The sequence below is a fragment of the Streptopelia decaocto genome (genome assembly GCF_964273445.1).
Source record: "Streptopelia decaocto genome assembly, chromosome: 1".
Lineage (NCBI taxonomy): Eukaryota > Metazoa > Chordata > Aves > Columbiformes > Columbidae > Streptopelia > Streptopelia decaocto.
The window spans coordinates 77,243,736-77,261,862 of record NC_138663.1 but is presented as its reverse complement, the minus strand read 5'-3'; the positions used below and the strand labels follow the sequence as shown (position 1 = coordinate 77,261,862).

The window sequence follows — 18,127 nt, the reverse complement described above, 5'->3', positions numbered from 1 at the left end:
GCAGGCTAAGGTACATTAAAGGCTTTCCTTTATGTTAATCTTCACAAATCACTATCTTCATAAAAAATAATCTGCAAGAAGGGGTCATAGATAGGGAGAATGAGAGAGGGCTGTAACAGCAGTTAATTTGAAAACAGAGATAAAGACAGTGAAAAAATAACATGTTGGGAGAGGCTGGTATAATAAATTGAGATTGGTTGATGCTTCTGTGCTTCAAGTAAATTTTTGCTCTCCAGTGCATTATAGGCATACCAGGATCAGCTTTCACAGTAAAAAGAAATGAGGACAGTTTTCATCAAGTATTTTTTGTAAGCTGGTCTTAACAGGCTTATGGTTTTGTTTTAGTATCATCATCTCTGTACGCTGACAGGATTGGAATTGTACCCTCAAAACAAAAGTTAGGATAGATGTTCTCTGAGGCACTGTATTGAAATGAATGAGCCAATCAGAAAATACTTGGATAAATGCAAAAAGGGTCGAATGCTTTTGCGAAAAACAGAAGAATGTGTAAGGCAGAAAAACCCTGAAGCTGAACAAAAAATGCAAGAAAAACCCCCAAAAACACTTAAAAAACCCAAAACAGACCAGTCCTCCCCCCAGCAACAAAACAAACACACAGACCCCAAAAAAACCCACCAAGCAACAACAAAGACACAAACCAAAACACACAATCCAAAGACTGTTAAATGGCAGGACACCCTTTGGACAAATTATGAAAAACACTGGAAAAACATAAGCCCAGTTTCTATTTCACTTCTAAAGGCTGTCTAATAGAAGAGAGAAAGCAATCATAAAAGCTTGGCATACTTCTTCTGTCCAGTTGCCTCATAAAGAGGCTTGATGTGTTATAAGCGAAGCTCAGCTGTTTAAAGACTGCATTGTATATTGCAAACAGAGTTCAGCTATTTTTTTTTTACAGTTTTGAAGTATTCTTCTACTTTATTTATTAACTGCAGTATATGCACTTGGGAGGATAGGAGGAGATCTCCATGTGGAAGGGAAAAATATAAGTACACTGTAGTGTATTATAGAGTACATTATAAATGGTGCTAAAGAGAAAAATAAGATCTGATGTTTTAAGGACCATCATTTACTAGCTTACATTATGTGAATATGTTGGCCCTAAAATATGCTCCCCTGTGTTTCAGTAGTTCGGCCTTTATTTATAGAAAAAAGGACCTTTCATACGTGAAACTGCTTACTACTGTCTTTGTTAAGAAACTGAATATCAGAAACAGTATTCCAGGAGTTTTAGTGAAGCTCCTGACTCTGACTTTTTGAGAGTAAAATCATTGCTCACTGCAAATATGTAAGAAAAAGTGGTAGAAAATTCTTTGTGATGAGGAAATGCTAGGAGATGCTGAGAAGGCAATTATGAGAGGTAAGGCTGGCTGTATTTTTTGGAAGGGAAAAAAAAAAAGACTCCTCTTACTAGGAGAAGGAGAAACAATACCTATCAGAGAACACTTGAATACTGGAGTTAAAATATAAACAATTTCCAAAATACTTGTTAAGAAAATGTTGGAAGTGAGAGGTAAACTTGGATCTCTTGCAGATCAATAAGGTAGAATAAACCTAAAGACACATGACACACAAATATTTACAGAAAGTAGTATGGCAGACATGTTCTCAGACTGATCTAAAATAAAAAATGCCTTTAAAGATTGGACGGAGTAGAGGTTATTTGGATAGGAAAACTAATAATCCAGGAATTTACCTTGTCCTATTTGATTTTTTCTGTTGTTCCTACTAAGTGAGGTTTTTAAAATCCAGAAAAGATTTTTGTGTGCCATTGGAATAGGCAGAGAATGATCACATGAGTGTAATACAGACCTTATGAGAGCTCTAGTAACCAAAGGTCCTTAGCTGGAAGAAGTTGTAAGTTGTGGGGAACCTCGTTCAGCATTTTAAACTGTTCTAAAAATTCTCTGTCTATCATTCTTAATCTACCGTAGTTTCTGTGCACTCTGTGCTTATTGGATCATTTTTAATACAATTTAATTAAGGGAACTATTTTTCAAGTGTTAAGCATGTCATAGGCTGCTAGTTAGGATTCAGATGTCTAGTTGATGGAATCCTTTTTTAAAATTGTAACTTACCTGCCAGATGTAGATCTCTTGATGACAAAGTTTTTACCTCTTTCTGAGACTTCTGACTGGAACAGCAACATGATTTTTATCAATTATTCCTTTCTCCAGATTGATGATACAGATGCAATGGAAGATGTACATTCTTTACTGACAGATGCTCCCCCACCTTCTGGTATAGTTAAAAATGTATTTTTTCTTATTTACAAAATGACAAAATAGAACTGGTTTTATTAAAAGGAAAAAAAAGTTCAAGAGTAACCGTGAAAATATACCTGAAATGTTTAGCTTGTTAGATATACTTGTGAAAAGTCACTAAGCCTTTTACAGGGATTGTTGCTTATTGAAAACTGAAGTAAACACAGTATTTGAGTGGCGTTTGGTTCACTGATGTGTGCTCTTGTTGCAAATTTGTTGTTACTTCATGTGGGTATAACAATTGGATCTTTTCTACTAGTGTACCAGCTTCTGAAGCTTTTTAGACTGAATGGCTAATTTGTAGGTTTCAGGACAATGAAAGTAGATATATAGAGAACAGAATGACCTTTAAGTATTTGTACCCATATAATGTGACATATTGGTGTTGTAATCCAAGAATGTTATTTAAAGTGGGCAATTTGCCCTTCCAGCACTCTTGCTTATGAAGTGCGTTTGTATTTTCTTTGCTTTGTGATTATACCATACTGTCACTTAAAACCTTTGTGTTCACTGAATTTGTAGTCTTTGCTGTTTAAAAAAAAAGCAAAGTCTGAAATGATTTGGAATTCTTAAATCACTCACAATATTTTTACCCAAGTCAGTATTGGTCATTTTCTGTAGAAGGCAGTAAAGTCAAATAATAGAAATAGAGTAGTTTCTGATTTCTTAGGAGTTTTTTATAGATGTATTTTTTAAAATGTTGCAACTTGAGAACTAAAACTGCTTAAAGTGAATAATGTTCAAAATTCAGTCGTGCGACTTGAAATCAATCTCTTTTTACTTCACAGTGTGAATATGAATGCTGGGGTTGCATTGCTGGCAATAGAACTTTGTGAGGTGTCTATTTAGTTGTCTGTATTTAAAAATCATTTAGGAATCCAATAGAGGAGGAGGTGTACCAAATCACTCAACGTTTGCTTGCTGATAGGGATCAGGCAAGATTGCATGTTCCATTAATGTAAGAATGAGGCAGGGGGAAATCCCACAGAATAACATGCCAACAGTTATTATATTAATAGTTCAACAACATCCAGAAAGAAAAGTACTGTCTTTGTAAACAACAGCCTTTGACGGACTTTCCTGTGCATTTGGCTGTTGTTTTTTTGAGCCCATGTGCGTCTTCAGTGTTCATAGAATTTTGCATCAGCATCTGTACCCACGTAAGAGTCACTTTCTTATGCTTGGTTGGTATCAGCACTTTTTCCTTTTTCTTATATTGGGAAGAACAGTGAATCATTGCTTCGTATCAGTCTTCTTTAGGATACTGGTGATTGTATAGGTATCTGTCATATCCTCCTTCATAGAACTCGTGGATGTGGATAAGAGGCTAACGTAGTTGTCCATTATGTGGATGTTGCTCTGTACATTTGATTGTCCTTGTTCTCCCTCTGTTACCTTTGAGTTTCCCTGTGTTCCTTCTGAGCACGTATCTGCTCCCTTCCCTACAATTGGTATCAATGTTTATCATTCTGAGTACTGTTGAGCTCAGAACTGTCCTTGTAATAATTATCTATTATTACCACTGAATTGTTTATACCTCATCGATTAACAATTGCTAGGACCTGCTGCAGTTAATTTACTACCCTAAAATAAGGCCATCAGCAGTGACCTTCTTTCATCCTCTTTTGCAGATAAGTTATGCAAATGCTTGAAGCATACAATCCTGAGTTACGGATGTCTCCACTTTGAAAATTTTGCATTTATTTTGACTCTCTCTTTCCAGTCTTACAATAATTGTATTTCCTGCAGTGGTATTCCATTCTGCCCTTCAGCATATTAGTTTCTTAAAGAGTCCTTTTGATGTCTGAAGTAGACTTATCAGCCTTTTGTCTACATGCTTGTTGGCAGCTTGTGAGCCATGACTGTTATTTAGAAAGGTGGTATCAGCTCCTTTGCAGTGTCTTCTTCTTCCATCTGCCCGTGAACCACATACAACCCATTAATATAGATATCTGTACTAGGCAAATCAGTAGGTCTCAGTCCCTAAAAGCACCTCACTATCTGAAGATTAAAAAATCCTCTCCTCTGATAGTGGGGCAATTTTAAATTAAGAGTTCAATGTTGATTAGGCAGCTATTTAATCTTTTACCTTTCCTGTTGTTTACAGGAATGCTTATTTTTCAGTTGCCTATTTGTTCAATATCTCCTTCAAACGCTTTTGTTTAAGACAGGTTCTCTGATGGAAAACAAGGGTTTTTTCACTATTGTGGAAAGCTCCACTATCATGGTCAACACTCATGTAAAAAAAAAAAAAAGCATGTTTTTCACTCTTGTGTTGTCATGTCTGTGTATTCTTTCTGTATCTTATTTGACTCTTCAATGAGATTTCTGCTTTTGGTGTTCCAAAAGAAAAACCTATTAATATTTATACCTTCCACAAGCTGCTACACAATTTATTTTCTAGCTTATTTCGTGTATTTACATAGGCCCTACCAGATTTTTCATTTTTGTGCTCATTTAGCTATATCTTTACATTTTCAACATTGCCTATTTGCTGCTTATAACTTTTCTTACCCTGCTGTTTAGTCTTTATACTTTTTTTAGTATTTTCAGGTCTCTGTTAGTAATTGCTACATATTTGCACTCAGTCTCTAGGTAGTAACTTTAAAGCATCTGTATGCTGTCTGTCAAAGGTTAGCTTTTTAGCTTTTCCCATATCACCTTTTTAATAGGTTTCCTCATTCGTATGTAGTTTGTCTGTTAGAAGCTAGACAGAGCAGTAGTGGATTTTGGGTGTTTGCCCTTCCTACAATTTCTTTGAATGCTTCTTCATGCTCAGGACCAACTAGTCAGGAGTTTTTTGGTTTGTGGGGTTCCACAAGGAGAGGTTCCGTGGAGCAGTCAGGGAGCCTCTTATCAATCAGTTTTGGCATCAGATGACATGAGTTACCCTGTCTCCATGGGGAGCAACTGTCACTGTTGCATTTCATGCCATTGTAGCCTCTCTGATGTTCCACAACATTATACCATTTCTGGCCTTGCTTTTCGGCGGTTCAAGAAATATTCAGCATAAGAATTCTGTACTGAATTAGTGGTTTAGAAGTGGTGAGTTCCATCTTTTCTATCAATTTTTTCACTGCAGTATGGATAACAGAAAGCATGCACTGCTTTTGTATGTTATATTGTATTCTTCAAATACTACATTTGGTTTTTGAATGTTGGTCTTATTCAATATTCAAAAACACAGGAGGGAGAATACTTGCAAAACATCAAGTAAAGTCACTTCAGTTCATTTAAAAGTATTTTTATATTTCAGTGTGCAACATAAATTTCCCCAAATATTTTCTTTGCAGGTTTTTACAGTTGCAACACGGAAATTATGCCTGGTATAAATAACTGGACACCAGAAATTCAAGTAAGCTTATTCAGAGTAAATTAAAACTTTTTTTTCCCAAATTGTGTTGAAATATGATGTAGTAATTTAAATATATATTAGAGATCACTAATTTTTAAAGATAAATTAGGAGGATAATCTTGTATTATAAATAAATGTAGTATTTTTGGTAAGAAAAATAGGATATGAGAACATGTTTCTTTGTGGGGCTTTTTTGGTGTGTTTTTTTGTTTTGTTTTAATGTTATTAATGTTACAGAGAACTTGGTACAAAAATACAAATATTAGAAAAACATTACAGTAAATATGAACTTTAAGGTTTGGGTCATTTTTGAGAACTTGGCTAGATTTTACAGCCTCTTAAAAGAAGTAAATTGCTGACTGTTACTTAGTGTGAGATTCTGAATATGATAACATTAATAGGTTAAGATAAATAAGAATTAGATAAAGCCAGTCCAGTGAGTAGAGAAAAATTCCATTTGTAATTAAATTTAAACATTTTGGTCATGTTTATCCAACACAATTCAGTCTCATAGGGTGAGAGATAAAACAGAGGTATTATATTTAAATGAGCTTTCACAGCTAATCAGCACAGTGCAAGACTGTGCTTTGGCAGAGGCACAGCTCAAACCTGAAAACAATATGACTCTACCAGCTGCATGCTCTCAGGTTGGTAGGATTGCATGTGTACCTATATATGACATTCTGTTATTGTCTACATTATTGTGAACAACATATAGTTTTTAACAGCAGTTAACAAAATAAATGTCCCTGCTCATTGCAGGGGGGTTGAACTAGATGACCTTTGAAGGTCCCTTCCAACCCAACCTCTTCTGTGATTATATGAAAATACATAGCAGGTAGAATGACTCCTTTATGAAGCAAGTAAAAAGGACATAGAGTATTTAATATCTCGCTTAATCACTTTTTTCATACATTCATATGCATTAGTTCACAGAAAATTTGCCTTTTGTTTGTAAAATTTCATGAACAATAAGCACTTCATGTACCATTGCTATAGTTTTTTCCTTTCTATCTTTCTCTCTCTTCCTTTCCCACCCTATACCGTATTAGGCATCATTTGCCTTTATGAATTAGTTTTGGTTTTAATATAACATGCAGGCATCTGTTGGAAAATAAATAAGCGTGTGTTTCTATTTCAGATGTTCACAGCAGTAAGAGTATCCAGATTAAGCAACATTAACCTAACAAATCAAACACTTAATAAAAACTTTAATGATCTCTGTGAGAATCTCTTGAAGGTAAGAATCTTATTTCAAACATTTTTTTGAATTGTTCAAAGAGAAGCAAAGTAAAATCAGGCTGTGCTGAAAATAACATTTTCTTCATAATTACTTTTCAGAATGAGACTACAGAGTGTCTGTAATTAGTTCATAAGCTGCTCTAGAGATAGATTCAGCTGCCTTAATGTATTAAGGATTTCCAAAGCTTTTTGAATCTGAATGCATCCTGGTGTACTCGAGAAACAGAAATTAAAAGGCTGCATTCTATCCTGACTTTTCCACACTTCTAATTCTTCTGCAATAAAAAAATTAATATGATTTAGATGTTTTCTACTATGAAAAGTTTTGATCTTTAATTTCTCTGAAATAAACGCTACTTTTTTTTGGAGTTAACACAAATTATGTCTTGTCTTCAACAGAGCTTGTATTTTAAACTACGATCTATGGTTCCCTGCTGCCTTTGTCATGTGAATTTTACAGTTGCTTTACCGGAGGATGAATTAGTCCAGGTAAATGAACTGCTTCTTTTGACTTCCAGCGGATAGGCATGCCACTGTTGGCCTTTAATAAATATTTGCTACTCAAAGTAAACTAGGCTAGGATTTGATTTACTAGTATTTCTGATTAATTTTGAAGTAAAAGTTAAGGCCATAATGTTTGCTCAAGAAAAAAAAATGACCTATTATCAGTTTTGATAATCATGGAACTATGTGGCTTCTCATGAACACAGTGCATCTTAATAGTGTGTATCTTTTTATTTATGTACACGTCCTGACTAAATATCCATTAAAAATTGTTACCACATACACTACAAGAATATGGCACACTAGTTTCCTAAATATGCTGTCATTAAAATAGTCTAATTTTTTTCTTGCCATTTCAAGATGATTCAGTATACTTCATTATTTTTAAAGAAAGTGTTTTATTGAGAAAGCATAGCACCGTTCTTGTGATCAATTAAACATCTCTTTCTTTATCTTAAAAATACAAGGATAGTGAGTTTTTATGTTTCTTTTTTATGTCACTTCACCGATGAAGAAGGAAAGAACTGATGAACAAAATCATAAACCTTGGACAAACACTGTCAGATATATGTTCTAACAGTGGATCTTAGTATTGCCTTTTATGCTGCGCTGTGAAGGGTTTTTAGTATATGTACTTAAATTATTTTTTCCTTATTATTTTTCTATCTAAAAAGCTTGCTTGTTTGCAAAATTATTTTTGCAGATTACATGAGAGATTAGATTACCTAATATGCCATATATTTCTGATTTGCAGATTGCAGTCACAGCTGTTGCAATTACATTTGACAAAAACCAAACATTACAAGCCAACAAAGCCCCTACAGAAAAATCACAGCAAAGAGGTAAATGTTGTGAGGCATGTAAAGATAAGAGATAATATTTTTCTTTCATTTTTTCCACCTAATACCTAATGAGTCACCTTTTTCATTTCAGTTACATATGCAGATTTCTATGGGAAAGTTCTAGAAAATCGTAAAGTCATAACATAGAGGGTTTTAGAGTTAATATATGTGAACTCCAGCAGGATCATTTAACTAGTGTTAGGTATTTTCTTGTAAGTAAAAAACAAACTTACAGTAACATGAAAAAAGTTTGGGTATTTCTTTATTCTATGTATTACCTTTCTTTGAATATTTTTCTCTAAAGAATTCGTGGGACAGCTGACAATATTTCCATTGTATTGTGAAACATGGTGTGTGTCATTAGAGAATACTTGTTCTTTATAAGTAGCAAATTTCATCCTTACTTCAAGAAGGCAGCAAAAAAATTATTCATAATATTTTAAAAATACTCAAAAACCCCTTAAGTAGATCAGTAATATTTTTGGAGGTCAGTAAAGCATATAGCACTGTGGAGGTAATAGAAGAGAATGCTGCAATCTGCGTGTATCATCTTGCTAATGAAGTACCATCTTATGCTAGAAATGTATGTATGCAATCTGGATGTGGGAATGTAGACAGAGCTTTGAAGATACTGCATTCTGAAGAATGGAATTAGGTAGAAGAACAGAGCTATATGTTTCTAAAACATTATTTATACCATCTTAAATAGTAACAGTAAATTGTTTTCTTCTATGTGAAATAAATCGTGTTAGTTTTTACTGTAATGTAAAGCTAACTTGGTTCCAGCTGCAGAATCAAATCTAAAACACATGACTTGAACTTAATATTTTTTCCCTGAAAATACTAAATCAGATCCTGATCGATGGAACACAGGTTCTGTTCAATTTTGGAGCTGGATTTAGTGTCAGACATATAACTGTTCCTGCAGAACTGCATCACTATGTGCATATGCTGAAAAAAATTGTTGCAGTCAGGCCTAAGTTGAATCTGCAGTGTTTCTTACTGCCCGCAAATCTTGTTTTGGGGGTTAATTATCAACTGGGTATTTTCTCTTTGTTGAAGCATCTACAGACAATGAAGAACAGTTACAATTTCCATTGGAACTTTGCCCTGATCCCCTTGCTTCTCAACCATCCTTACCAGCGAAAGGTCAGTTGAATGGAAGAATGCTGAACTATTGTGTTTTACCGATTTTGAGTCCTGCTCTTCCATTGTTGCAGTAGTTTTAAAATATCTGTACTTTCACGTGCTTTAAATATTCTTTGCTACCTAAGCATAATGGCTTTCTTCACTCTTAAAGTCAATTTTTTTGAGAGTCATGTAAAATTGGCTGGCTAATTGTTCTGTATGTATTCTTTTTAAGATTTTTTTGTAGTTCTTCTATCTTTGCATTTAGAGTATTTTAAAATGCTGCAAACCACTAGGTGTTGGGTGTCATTTGACTTAAAGAATTACAAATTACTTCATAATTAGGCTTGCTTCATACTGCTTTGCTTCTGTAAAAGGCCCACATAAAATAACTCCATTTATTGTCAGCCTCAAATAGTTAAGCTAATAGTTTTCATGGTGGGAAATATTTAATTAGCAAATACTGATTGTTCAGCTGAGCAAAACTGCATGCAATTTATTTTTAAGTGAAAGGAGCCTAAACTTGCATAATAAACTATTTGTACAGTGCAGCACTTTTTAGCTGTTAAACAGCTCCTTGATTTTATCCGAGATAGACCTGCATTTCAAGAATCATTGTCATAATTCTTTTATGACTGCAATAAAAATTAGGTCATCATCCATTGAAATCAGCTTCCTTTTTTCCCCATTCCATATGTTGTATAAAGGAGAGTGTCTGCCGCATGTACTTGTATTTTCAGAGGTCAGTTTAATTTCAACAATAATCTTCTTATTGCTTTTTTTTTTTTTTTTGCTTTTTATGCATTTTTGTGTGCTTAACTTCTAATTGGTCACATTATGATACTGTTAAACTTTCATTTCCAAAAAGAGGAGCTATCCAGAAATTTCTGACTGATGTCTTCTTCAGTGTTACTGGAGTGTGCTACTTGTATAATGGGCACTGACCAGTAGAGGGTAGCTTGTTCACGTGTATCGCTTTTCCTGATGTTCTTTACATTCCATATTGTACTGTACATCACTTCGGAGGCTTTCACGTAAATAATTATTTGATCTGTCATTTCTTCACAAGTAGACTCAAGGTTTCATTGTAGTTACATTTACTTAGCAGCTAATTTAATATATTATATTTTTTTAACATACTTTTCTGTAAGGTTGTTATTTTAAAAAATATTTGTATTCAACCTTATACTGTAATGACCTTCAGTAAATGTTATAATTCGCAAGACAGATTTAACAAAGTTAATTATTTATACCTATTTATTATGTGTGCTCAACGTATATAGTATAGTATATATAAAAGATTATTTTTCTCATCTTTAACTCTAAAATTTTTTTAATAAAAGAAAGCTGTTGTCTTGTACTACATGACTCTGCTCATATATTATCTGAATGGAATTCATTTTATCTTATTAGAAGTCCTGGAGGGTGCAACTTCCCACACAGGTATTCCTGCTGCTCAGAGAGGTGAGTTTACTTAATTTAGCCATATGCCAGAACAGAAAGAGCATTCTTGGGATATTGGTATACTCTTTTTGGATGTGTCTTAATCCAGGAAGTGTTTACTAGTTAACTGAGAATGCATGCTCTGGTGTGGCTTAACTATATCATAATATTTTGATGTGGTTTTTTTTTAATTACAGAAATCAGATTCTTAATAATAACAGTGTCTGTCAGATGTATTGATACCTCTTTATCTGACAGAAAATTAGTTCCCTGAGAGAGAGAGCTTTTTTGCTTGTCTTATTTTGAAGTTAGCATGTCTTCCTCCGTTTCTTCAGGGTAATGAAGAAACAATGTTTGCAAAACTTTTTTTTTTTTAAAGATATGCAAACACCCCTGCAACTAATACCAAAAGTCATAGCAGAAACAACTCTACTTGTCATTGTAATGATAATAGGGGAAGGGGGTACTGGAGAGGGGACATTGGGGGAAGGAGGACAGTGTTTTGTAAGGAAAATTCATTTGTGTTTAAAACTGAGGTGTTGTTTCAGCATGTGACTCTTGTCCTCATTACCAAAGCTTTTCTTCAGTCTGTAGGTTAGATATTGATAAAGATAGTTAGGAAGATTAAGTCTAGATCAGCAGTTCATCATGAGGAAAAGAATAGCAATGAAAATTAAAACCAGGTTTAAAGAAACTTAAAGAAACCAGAACTTAATACGTAAAAGGAGATTTTAAAAAAATCTAGCATAAGTCGTTAATGACTGTATATGCATGTTTTTTCATGATGAAGTCCCAGTCAGGCAATTGATTCACAGCTGGGACATGACCAGAAATCGGTACACTGTCCAAAGAAACAAAGTGGACTTGTCCAAACCTATACTGTAACTTTTCTTTTAAATGGACCTGGAAAGGGATGTTTGTTCTCTCTCAGACACAGAGAATTGCTTCCTCAAAAGGAGCATTGAGATGAGCAAGAGACATCATCCATATTTTTTTTCTTTGTTTTTTTTCTTTTGTTTTTCTGTCTGTGTTTTCAGCAACGTCAATTGATTACAGTTCCTTTGCAGACAGATGCAACAGCTGGATAGAGCTCATTAAACTGAAAGCTCAGACCATAAGGCGCGGATCAATTAAGACAAGTAGGCGGCTGTTTCTACCACGTTATGATAATCTGAGACATATCTCTGATTTCCCAGTGGTGAATAGTGGAGTTTCCTGCCCAGCAATAATATTGCAGATCCCATGTAGAATGAATACCTGAGCGTGAAAACTGCCGACATTGTTCATAACTTTGTAAGCTACTTTAGGGTTTATGAACCAGTATCATAAAAAGCAAAATACAGTATTTCTGTTCACTTAGTAAAAATTAGTTGTCCATAAATGTGTACGCCTACTAATTATGTAACATACACTGCATGGATGTAGGTGTATGTATGATCTTGGAAAATTTTTGGTGAGAAACAGGAAGCAATCACCAAGGTGACAGTCAAGGCAATGGTCACTAAATTAGCAAGTGGTGAGTTATTTTTCAGTAGTGCTTTGGCCACAGGTCTGACTATCTTGCTTTAAATAGCAGAGATTAATATCTGTTTTAATGGAAAATGCTGCACTGGGGAAACACAACAACTTTCACACTTTCTGTAATTTGTTCCTCCAGCAGAATACATATTTCAAAATGTTGGCACTTTTTTCTTTACCTTCACTTTATAACTGATTGTCGTATGTGCAACTACTCGCCTCAATGTTTTCCTTTGCAGGAATGCCACTCTTCCAAATAAATTCCATTTCAGCTTTTTGTCTCCTTTTGCATGCATTGCATGATAATTTCCTTTCTCACATGGTATGGCTGAGCATCACAGGCAGCTGAATGTTGTCACCAAGCTATTTGGAAACCATAAAGAAGAGGTTTTGTGTTTTGAGAAACGGTAATCGATCTCACTTGATAGTTACTTTCTCTTCTTTTTTCCCATCTTTTTAGCTGCTTCACTTGATAAAACAAGTCCATTGGCTGAGGGATACTTACGGCACCGTTCTGTTCCATCATGCACCAATTCTACTGTCTCAGTTGTTAAGATGACACCTCTTTCTTTTCTACCTGGGGCAAAAATAACCAAATATCTTGGGATAATCAACATGTTTTTTATACGAGAAACCACTTCTTTGCGTGAGGTGAGCTTTATATCAGGGATTAGCACTTCTTGTTTATTTATTATAATCAGAGGTAAATATCTGAAGAGGTTTGAGTTGAGGTATGGCACAGCAAGTGAATGGAGCTTTTGTAGCTTGAAGGTGGTACTGAATGGAGAGTAAGTCGCGTTGCACTGCTCTTGTTATAGAGCATTTAGAGCTGCCTTGTGTTTTGTGATGTTCGGAAGGGGCTACTTAACCATTGCCATTGTTGTTGGACTTGGATATAACACTAAATCAGTGAGTTCTTAAACAGAACTATTTGGAAGAAATAGGTCTTTGACCAGCAGTGTGAGTTGGGATCCTTTGAGTCCAAAACTGAGATCAATTTAAGTGAAAACAACAACAAAAAAACATCAATTCTTCTTTCTTTTAGCAAGCTCAATGATTAATTTTCACTTTGTATTTGCTGATGGTTAATATTACATTTTGTGCATTCTCAGTAACACAGCTATGTGTGATGAATGTCTAAAAAGAATGTCGTAGGGTATATAATCACACAAGCAGCTTAGAGATTGTAGCTACCGATACTTAAACACTGGTTGCTAGTCTAGATCTGGACAACAGGTACTCTTCTGAGCATGCAAAAAATCCAAGAAATACTCATTATACTTTTCATGTTCTTTTGGGAAGTAGCTGCATCCTTCTGCTACAATTTCTGGCCACAGAAGTGCACCTCTTGCCAGGTTTGTTAATGCTGAGGAGTATGGTGTTTGTTCCTAATTACACATTGGTAAAATTACAGAGCAGATTTTTATAAAAATGATCAGCAACATGAGTTGCGATCTCTCTAGAGAAACTTTGATTGGACAAACTTCTTTTTTGGATCTAGCAAGTTACAGCCCCTTTTAACTTAAGAAACCTATGTAAGAAGGGCAATGTTTTCAACAGGATGTATATGGTAGGATCAGGGAAGTGGTTACGTGAGATTGCTGTACTAACTGCAGCTTCTGTAGATACAAATAGCTGATAAGCAAGCTTTGGTAGTGGTGGTAGCAGATCTCAGGGCAGTGAACTTAAATCTATTTCGGCTGTGTAGGCTGAGTCACAAACTAGTTTTAATCCGAGTTGCACAGTATTGCCCTGACGCACCAACAGTCAAAACAGAATAGTCATTGTATCAAACTCAAGCAATGTGTTCCAGGTTCTACAGAAAAAATAATTAGCAGCATTTTTGTTTGTATTGCTTTATATTTTGCTTATGGTAGTTTACAGAATATCGAGGCCTTACGAATCCTTTCATAAGCTGAAGTTTATATCAGATGCTGTGCTTTAAAACTTAATGATAATTTTAAGTTAAATTTATCCATTGCTCTTAGGTTTTGTTGTTTACAGGTAGATACTTAAAATCTTTTGTTATCTGTTGTGATCAAATTTTGTGTTAGGTTTATAATATTACAGGTTTTTTTCCCCATAAGTTGCTGTGACTGTTAAAACACTTGGACAAAAATCAAAATTTCACAAGGAATTACAAACTTGTATTGAAATTTTGATTTCTGGCTGCAGTTCATTCATGGGTTATGCTTGGAGCAGTGAAATTATACTTGCCCTTTTGTTAATTTTCATCCAAGATATGTTTTCTAATGTCTTTATGAGTGTGTTTAGGGTGTATTATACTTTTTCTGGTAGATATGAGTGCAGTCAGTATTTGCTGAAGTTCACCTTAGCTAGCCTCTTCTTCTACCTGCCTCTCTCATGTTCTCCAGTGGCACACACACATATGGGAAGTCTAGTGGTCCTGCCTTTCACTTTCATTTTGAAATTTTACAGACATTTTGAACCAGTAGTGAGCTCTGTTTCATCAGTTGCTTTCCTCAGTTTCTGTGGATTATTTTTTGTGTAGGTTGCCTGGTTTATGTGTATTTTTTTCCCCTAATGTAGTAGCTCACATTCTTTCTTAAACATTGTGTAGAAAAAAACCCTGTACTTCTTTGTTTCCCTTTTCCTTTCACAGCAATTTAAATGATTCAGTTTGGCACCAAAGAAGTAAAAATCCCCTATAAGCACCATCAAGTCAAAAAACTTAACAAAATGGGATGGCTAGAAGTTCTGGGCTTCAAGGGGAAAAAAAAGCTTGAATAGCTGGTGTCAAGTCTCTGCTCTGTCAAAATATCTTGTATTTTGAGGGATCATTTATTTAGTGAACATTGAGAACTCATGACAGTTGTTAGCATACGTGAACTGCCGGTGACCAAAGGTAACGGCCACTACTTACCAGTAATTTCCAAGAAGACTAAATCTCTTCTGATCCTCAGTAGAAATTATTCTTTATCTGCCTCCCAGTTTTCAAAAAAATGGGTAGTATCCTTCCAGATGAAAGAAAAACCTATTATTCAACTGTCAGTGAAGTATTACATGTTCCTGCAGAGGTCTAGGAATGTCTGAAAAGTATGATTATATGTAATATACTGACTGCAAAGAATACCAGTCACAAATGAATAACTTACTTGTGAAGCTTTTACTCAAACAGTAAGTTCCATTGGTCTGATTTTCAACTGTGACCCATTAAACAGTAAATAGCTTTTAAGTTTTGTACAATATACTATTTAGGATTCACTGAAATATTCAGCTGGTGAAAATGTAAAAAAAGTATTCAGCATCTCCCTAACACAAAATGTATTTTTTAATTTCCATTTTAGGAGGGTGGTGTCAGTGGTTTTCTCCATGCATTTATTGCTGAAGTATTTGCAATGGTGAGAGCTCATGTTGCAGCTTTAGGGGGGAATGCCGTTGTCTCATACATAATGAAGCAGTGTGTTTTCATGGAGAATCCAAACAAAAATCAGGTAAATAATTATATGAAATAGCAATGCTATTGTGACCAGTATGACACAAATACACATGTATTTAAAAAACAAGGAACGCTGTAGAGCCATGTTTGCATAACACTTGTGGATCTCTCATAATCATGTCTGTTTAAAGAAGCCAAGAGTGTTCTTGAACACCTGAGTTAGCACGAAATTAGCTTCCTAAATCCCCAAATGGGTCTAAGTTCACTAGAATGGAGTAAATTGCAGGAAACAGCTGTACTTAGCTTTTCCGATGTTGCAGTGTTAGGATTTTCATCATTTTCACGTGGAGTTGCTGATATAAAATGCTTCATTTTGGACATGAAGCGACAAAACTTCATTAGTAAGGGCAACAACTGAATGTGGTTGTTCTGGTACATTAAATATGTTCAAAACAGTAGTGAAAAAGGAAGTACAGCTACACAGATACTTCATTTGTGATGGTCTTATGAGAATCTGTCTATGTGTTTGATGGCACACAAGTGAGTGGATATAGAAGGAAATGTGGTAGGGATTGCCTCACTAATATATTCTAATAATTTGTCCTTCTCTGATCTCTGACTTTTCTATTGTCTGTGTAGTTACATCTAGCAGATGTCAGTGAACATAGAATACGTAATTCTGTAATGTTTGGTAACTGTGCGTTGGCCTTTTTTTTCAGGCCCAGTGTTTAATAAATGTGAGTGGTGATGCAGTCATCTTTGTACGTGAATCTGAGCTAGAAATGTTACCAGTACAACCTTCCACGGTTGTTTCTCAGCCCACAAGTTCTGGAGGAGATGTCACAACGTGAAGACAAAAAAGCGAAATAATCTCTGCCAAATATGAAGATTGTTTAAAATGTGGGAATGTTCAGGTTTGCATCTTCAAAATCAGTGTCTCTGATAACATTAATAGCCAAAATCCAAGACAATCACTATACTTTGTCCTTCAGTTTTATGTAATATAGTCAGGGCAGCATATTGGCAAGTATGTTCTGATTCTTTTGTTATAATTACAGGCCCCTTTCAAACCTAGACAGAAGGTGAAGCACTGAGACGAAAATGTGGATTAAAATAGTTGGCATCACATGGAACTGTGAAATTAAACAAAAATTCTGTTGCAATTGCAGCTATTTAAGATAACCATCTCTGGGTTTGCATATTGTATTAGCTGATTCTCGGCTCAGTTTAAAAAATAAAAGAGGGATCAGGGTGGGTGGAAGGTAACTGAGAAGCCTGTATTAGCAACATTTGCTAAAAAGGAGCAATGGATTGGTGCTCAGGCTAATAAAATATGAGGTGAAGTCTGAATTTTTCTTGGATCCTGGAGTGTGAAGAGGAAGAAGCAGCATCAAAAAGTCACAATTCTAATTTCTCCGCACTAAAAATATTTTACAACTGTTTGTAAACTGATTATTTTTTTTTAATTATTACCATACAGTATATGTTTTGGGTGGGTGTTTTGTGTTTTTTTTGGTTCATTTTTATTTTTTAAAAGTTGCTAGACCATGATGCTCTCTTCCTAGTCATCCCTGTGGCTCAAAAAAAGAAAAGTTCCAAAGTGTTAGGTGCTATGATACACTGTCACTTCCATATTGACAGAACGTCCCTTTTTTATACAAAATTCTGTGACAGAACTGTCCTGAAGCTTGTTTTCCTAACTTCTGATCTCTTGCAAGGATGACATAAACAGTCCTCCAAGTTAGTTACACAGAGGTTTGCTCCAGCCTCCTTTCCGTTTAACAAGTTGGAAATGCCTGGCAAATTGGAGATTGATGTATGTTTGTGATGCTGATTTCTGCAAGTTAGCTTTTGGTTTTTTTTCCAGTACAGTAGCTGGGAAATGAGGGTACTGCAAAGAAAGGAAATTTGTGATTTCCAGTAAATATCTGAAAGGCAGTGATATTTTAATGTAAAAAATGCAAATTTTGATCTGAAGATGCATTCTGACTTAATTCTGACATTACCATACATGGAACTTGAACAAACATGTAAACTTGAATGTAAATAGTCTGCTTAGTGTTGAAATTAAGCAATGGCATGATTATTTGTTAAAACTAATTATTTTATTGTAAATGAGCATGAAGATCATTCTTGCACAATAAATTTCTGTATAAAATTTATTGCCTTTTTATATGTGTAATAGTTAAATGTGTATGCTGGATGCATATTAAAGATATTCTGCCCCCATTCTCCTCAGAGGACTGTTTTTAATGTAGAATGTTACAACCTGGTTATTTAAAATTTGGAGTTAATTATCTTAAAAGTGTTTGAATTGGGTGCTTACCAGAACACTTTACTCATACAGTTAATTGTACTTCTAAGTTCTGTAGCTGTTGCAACTGAAACTGCCATAAATTAAGTCACCTTG

The 18,127-nt window shown here is 34.8% G+C and overlaps 1 protein-coding gene across 16 annotated transcripts in view; it reads left to right on the top strand.

The window, feature by feature from the left end:
- The window catches only part of C2CD5 (C2 calcium dependent domain containing 5), a gene marked incomplete at its 3' end in the record, with an annotated part of 70,590 nt that extends 52,713 nt beyond the window's left edge, over nucleotides 1-17,877 (top strand). For 9 of the 16 annotated variants that reach the window (XM_082044950.1, XM_082044949.1, XM_082044946.1 and 6 more), the window contains 11 exons: nucleotides 2,199-2,262; nucleotides 5,579-5,640; nucleotides 6,782-6,880; nucleotides 7,282-7,371; nucleotides 8,141-8,228; nucleotides 9,291-9,377; nucleotides 10,770-10,820; nucleotides 11,837-11,938; nucleotides 12,778-12,968; nucleotides 15,626-15,772; nucleotides 16,437-17,877. In XM_082044950.1, the coding sequence (XP_081901076.1) occupies nucleotides 2,199-2,262; nucleotides 5,579-5,640; nucleotides 6,782-6,880; nucleotides 7,282-7,371; nucleotides 8,141-8,228; nucleotides 9,291-9,377; nucleotides 10,770-10,820; nucleotides 11,837-11,938; nucleotides 12,778-12,968; nucleotides 15,626-15,772; nucleotides 16,437-16,568 (1,113 nt within the window). The remainder of the gene's footprint in view (nucleotides 1-2,198; nucleotides 2,263-5,578; nucleotides 5,641-6,781; nucleotides 6,881-7,281; nucleotides 7,372-8,140; nucleotides 8,229-9,290; nucleotides 9,378-10,769; nucleotides 10,821-11,836; nucleotides 11,939-12,777; nucleotides 12,969-15,625; nucleotides 15,773-16,436) is intronic. The other 7 variants (XM_082044951.1, XM_082044948.1, XM_082044944.1 and 4 more) reach the window with 3 other exon arrangements.
- Between the last annotated feature and the right edge of the window lie 250 nt (nucleotides 17,878-18,127).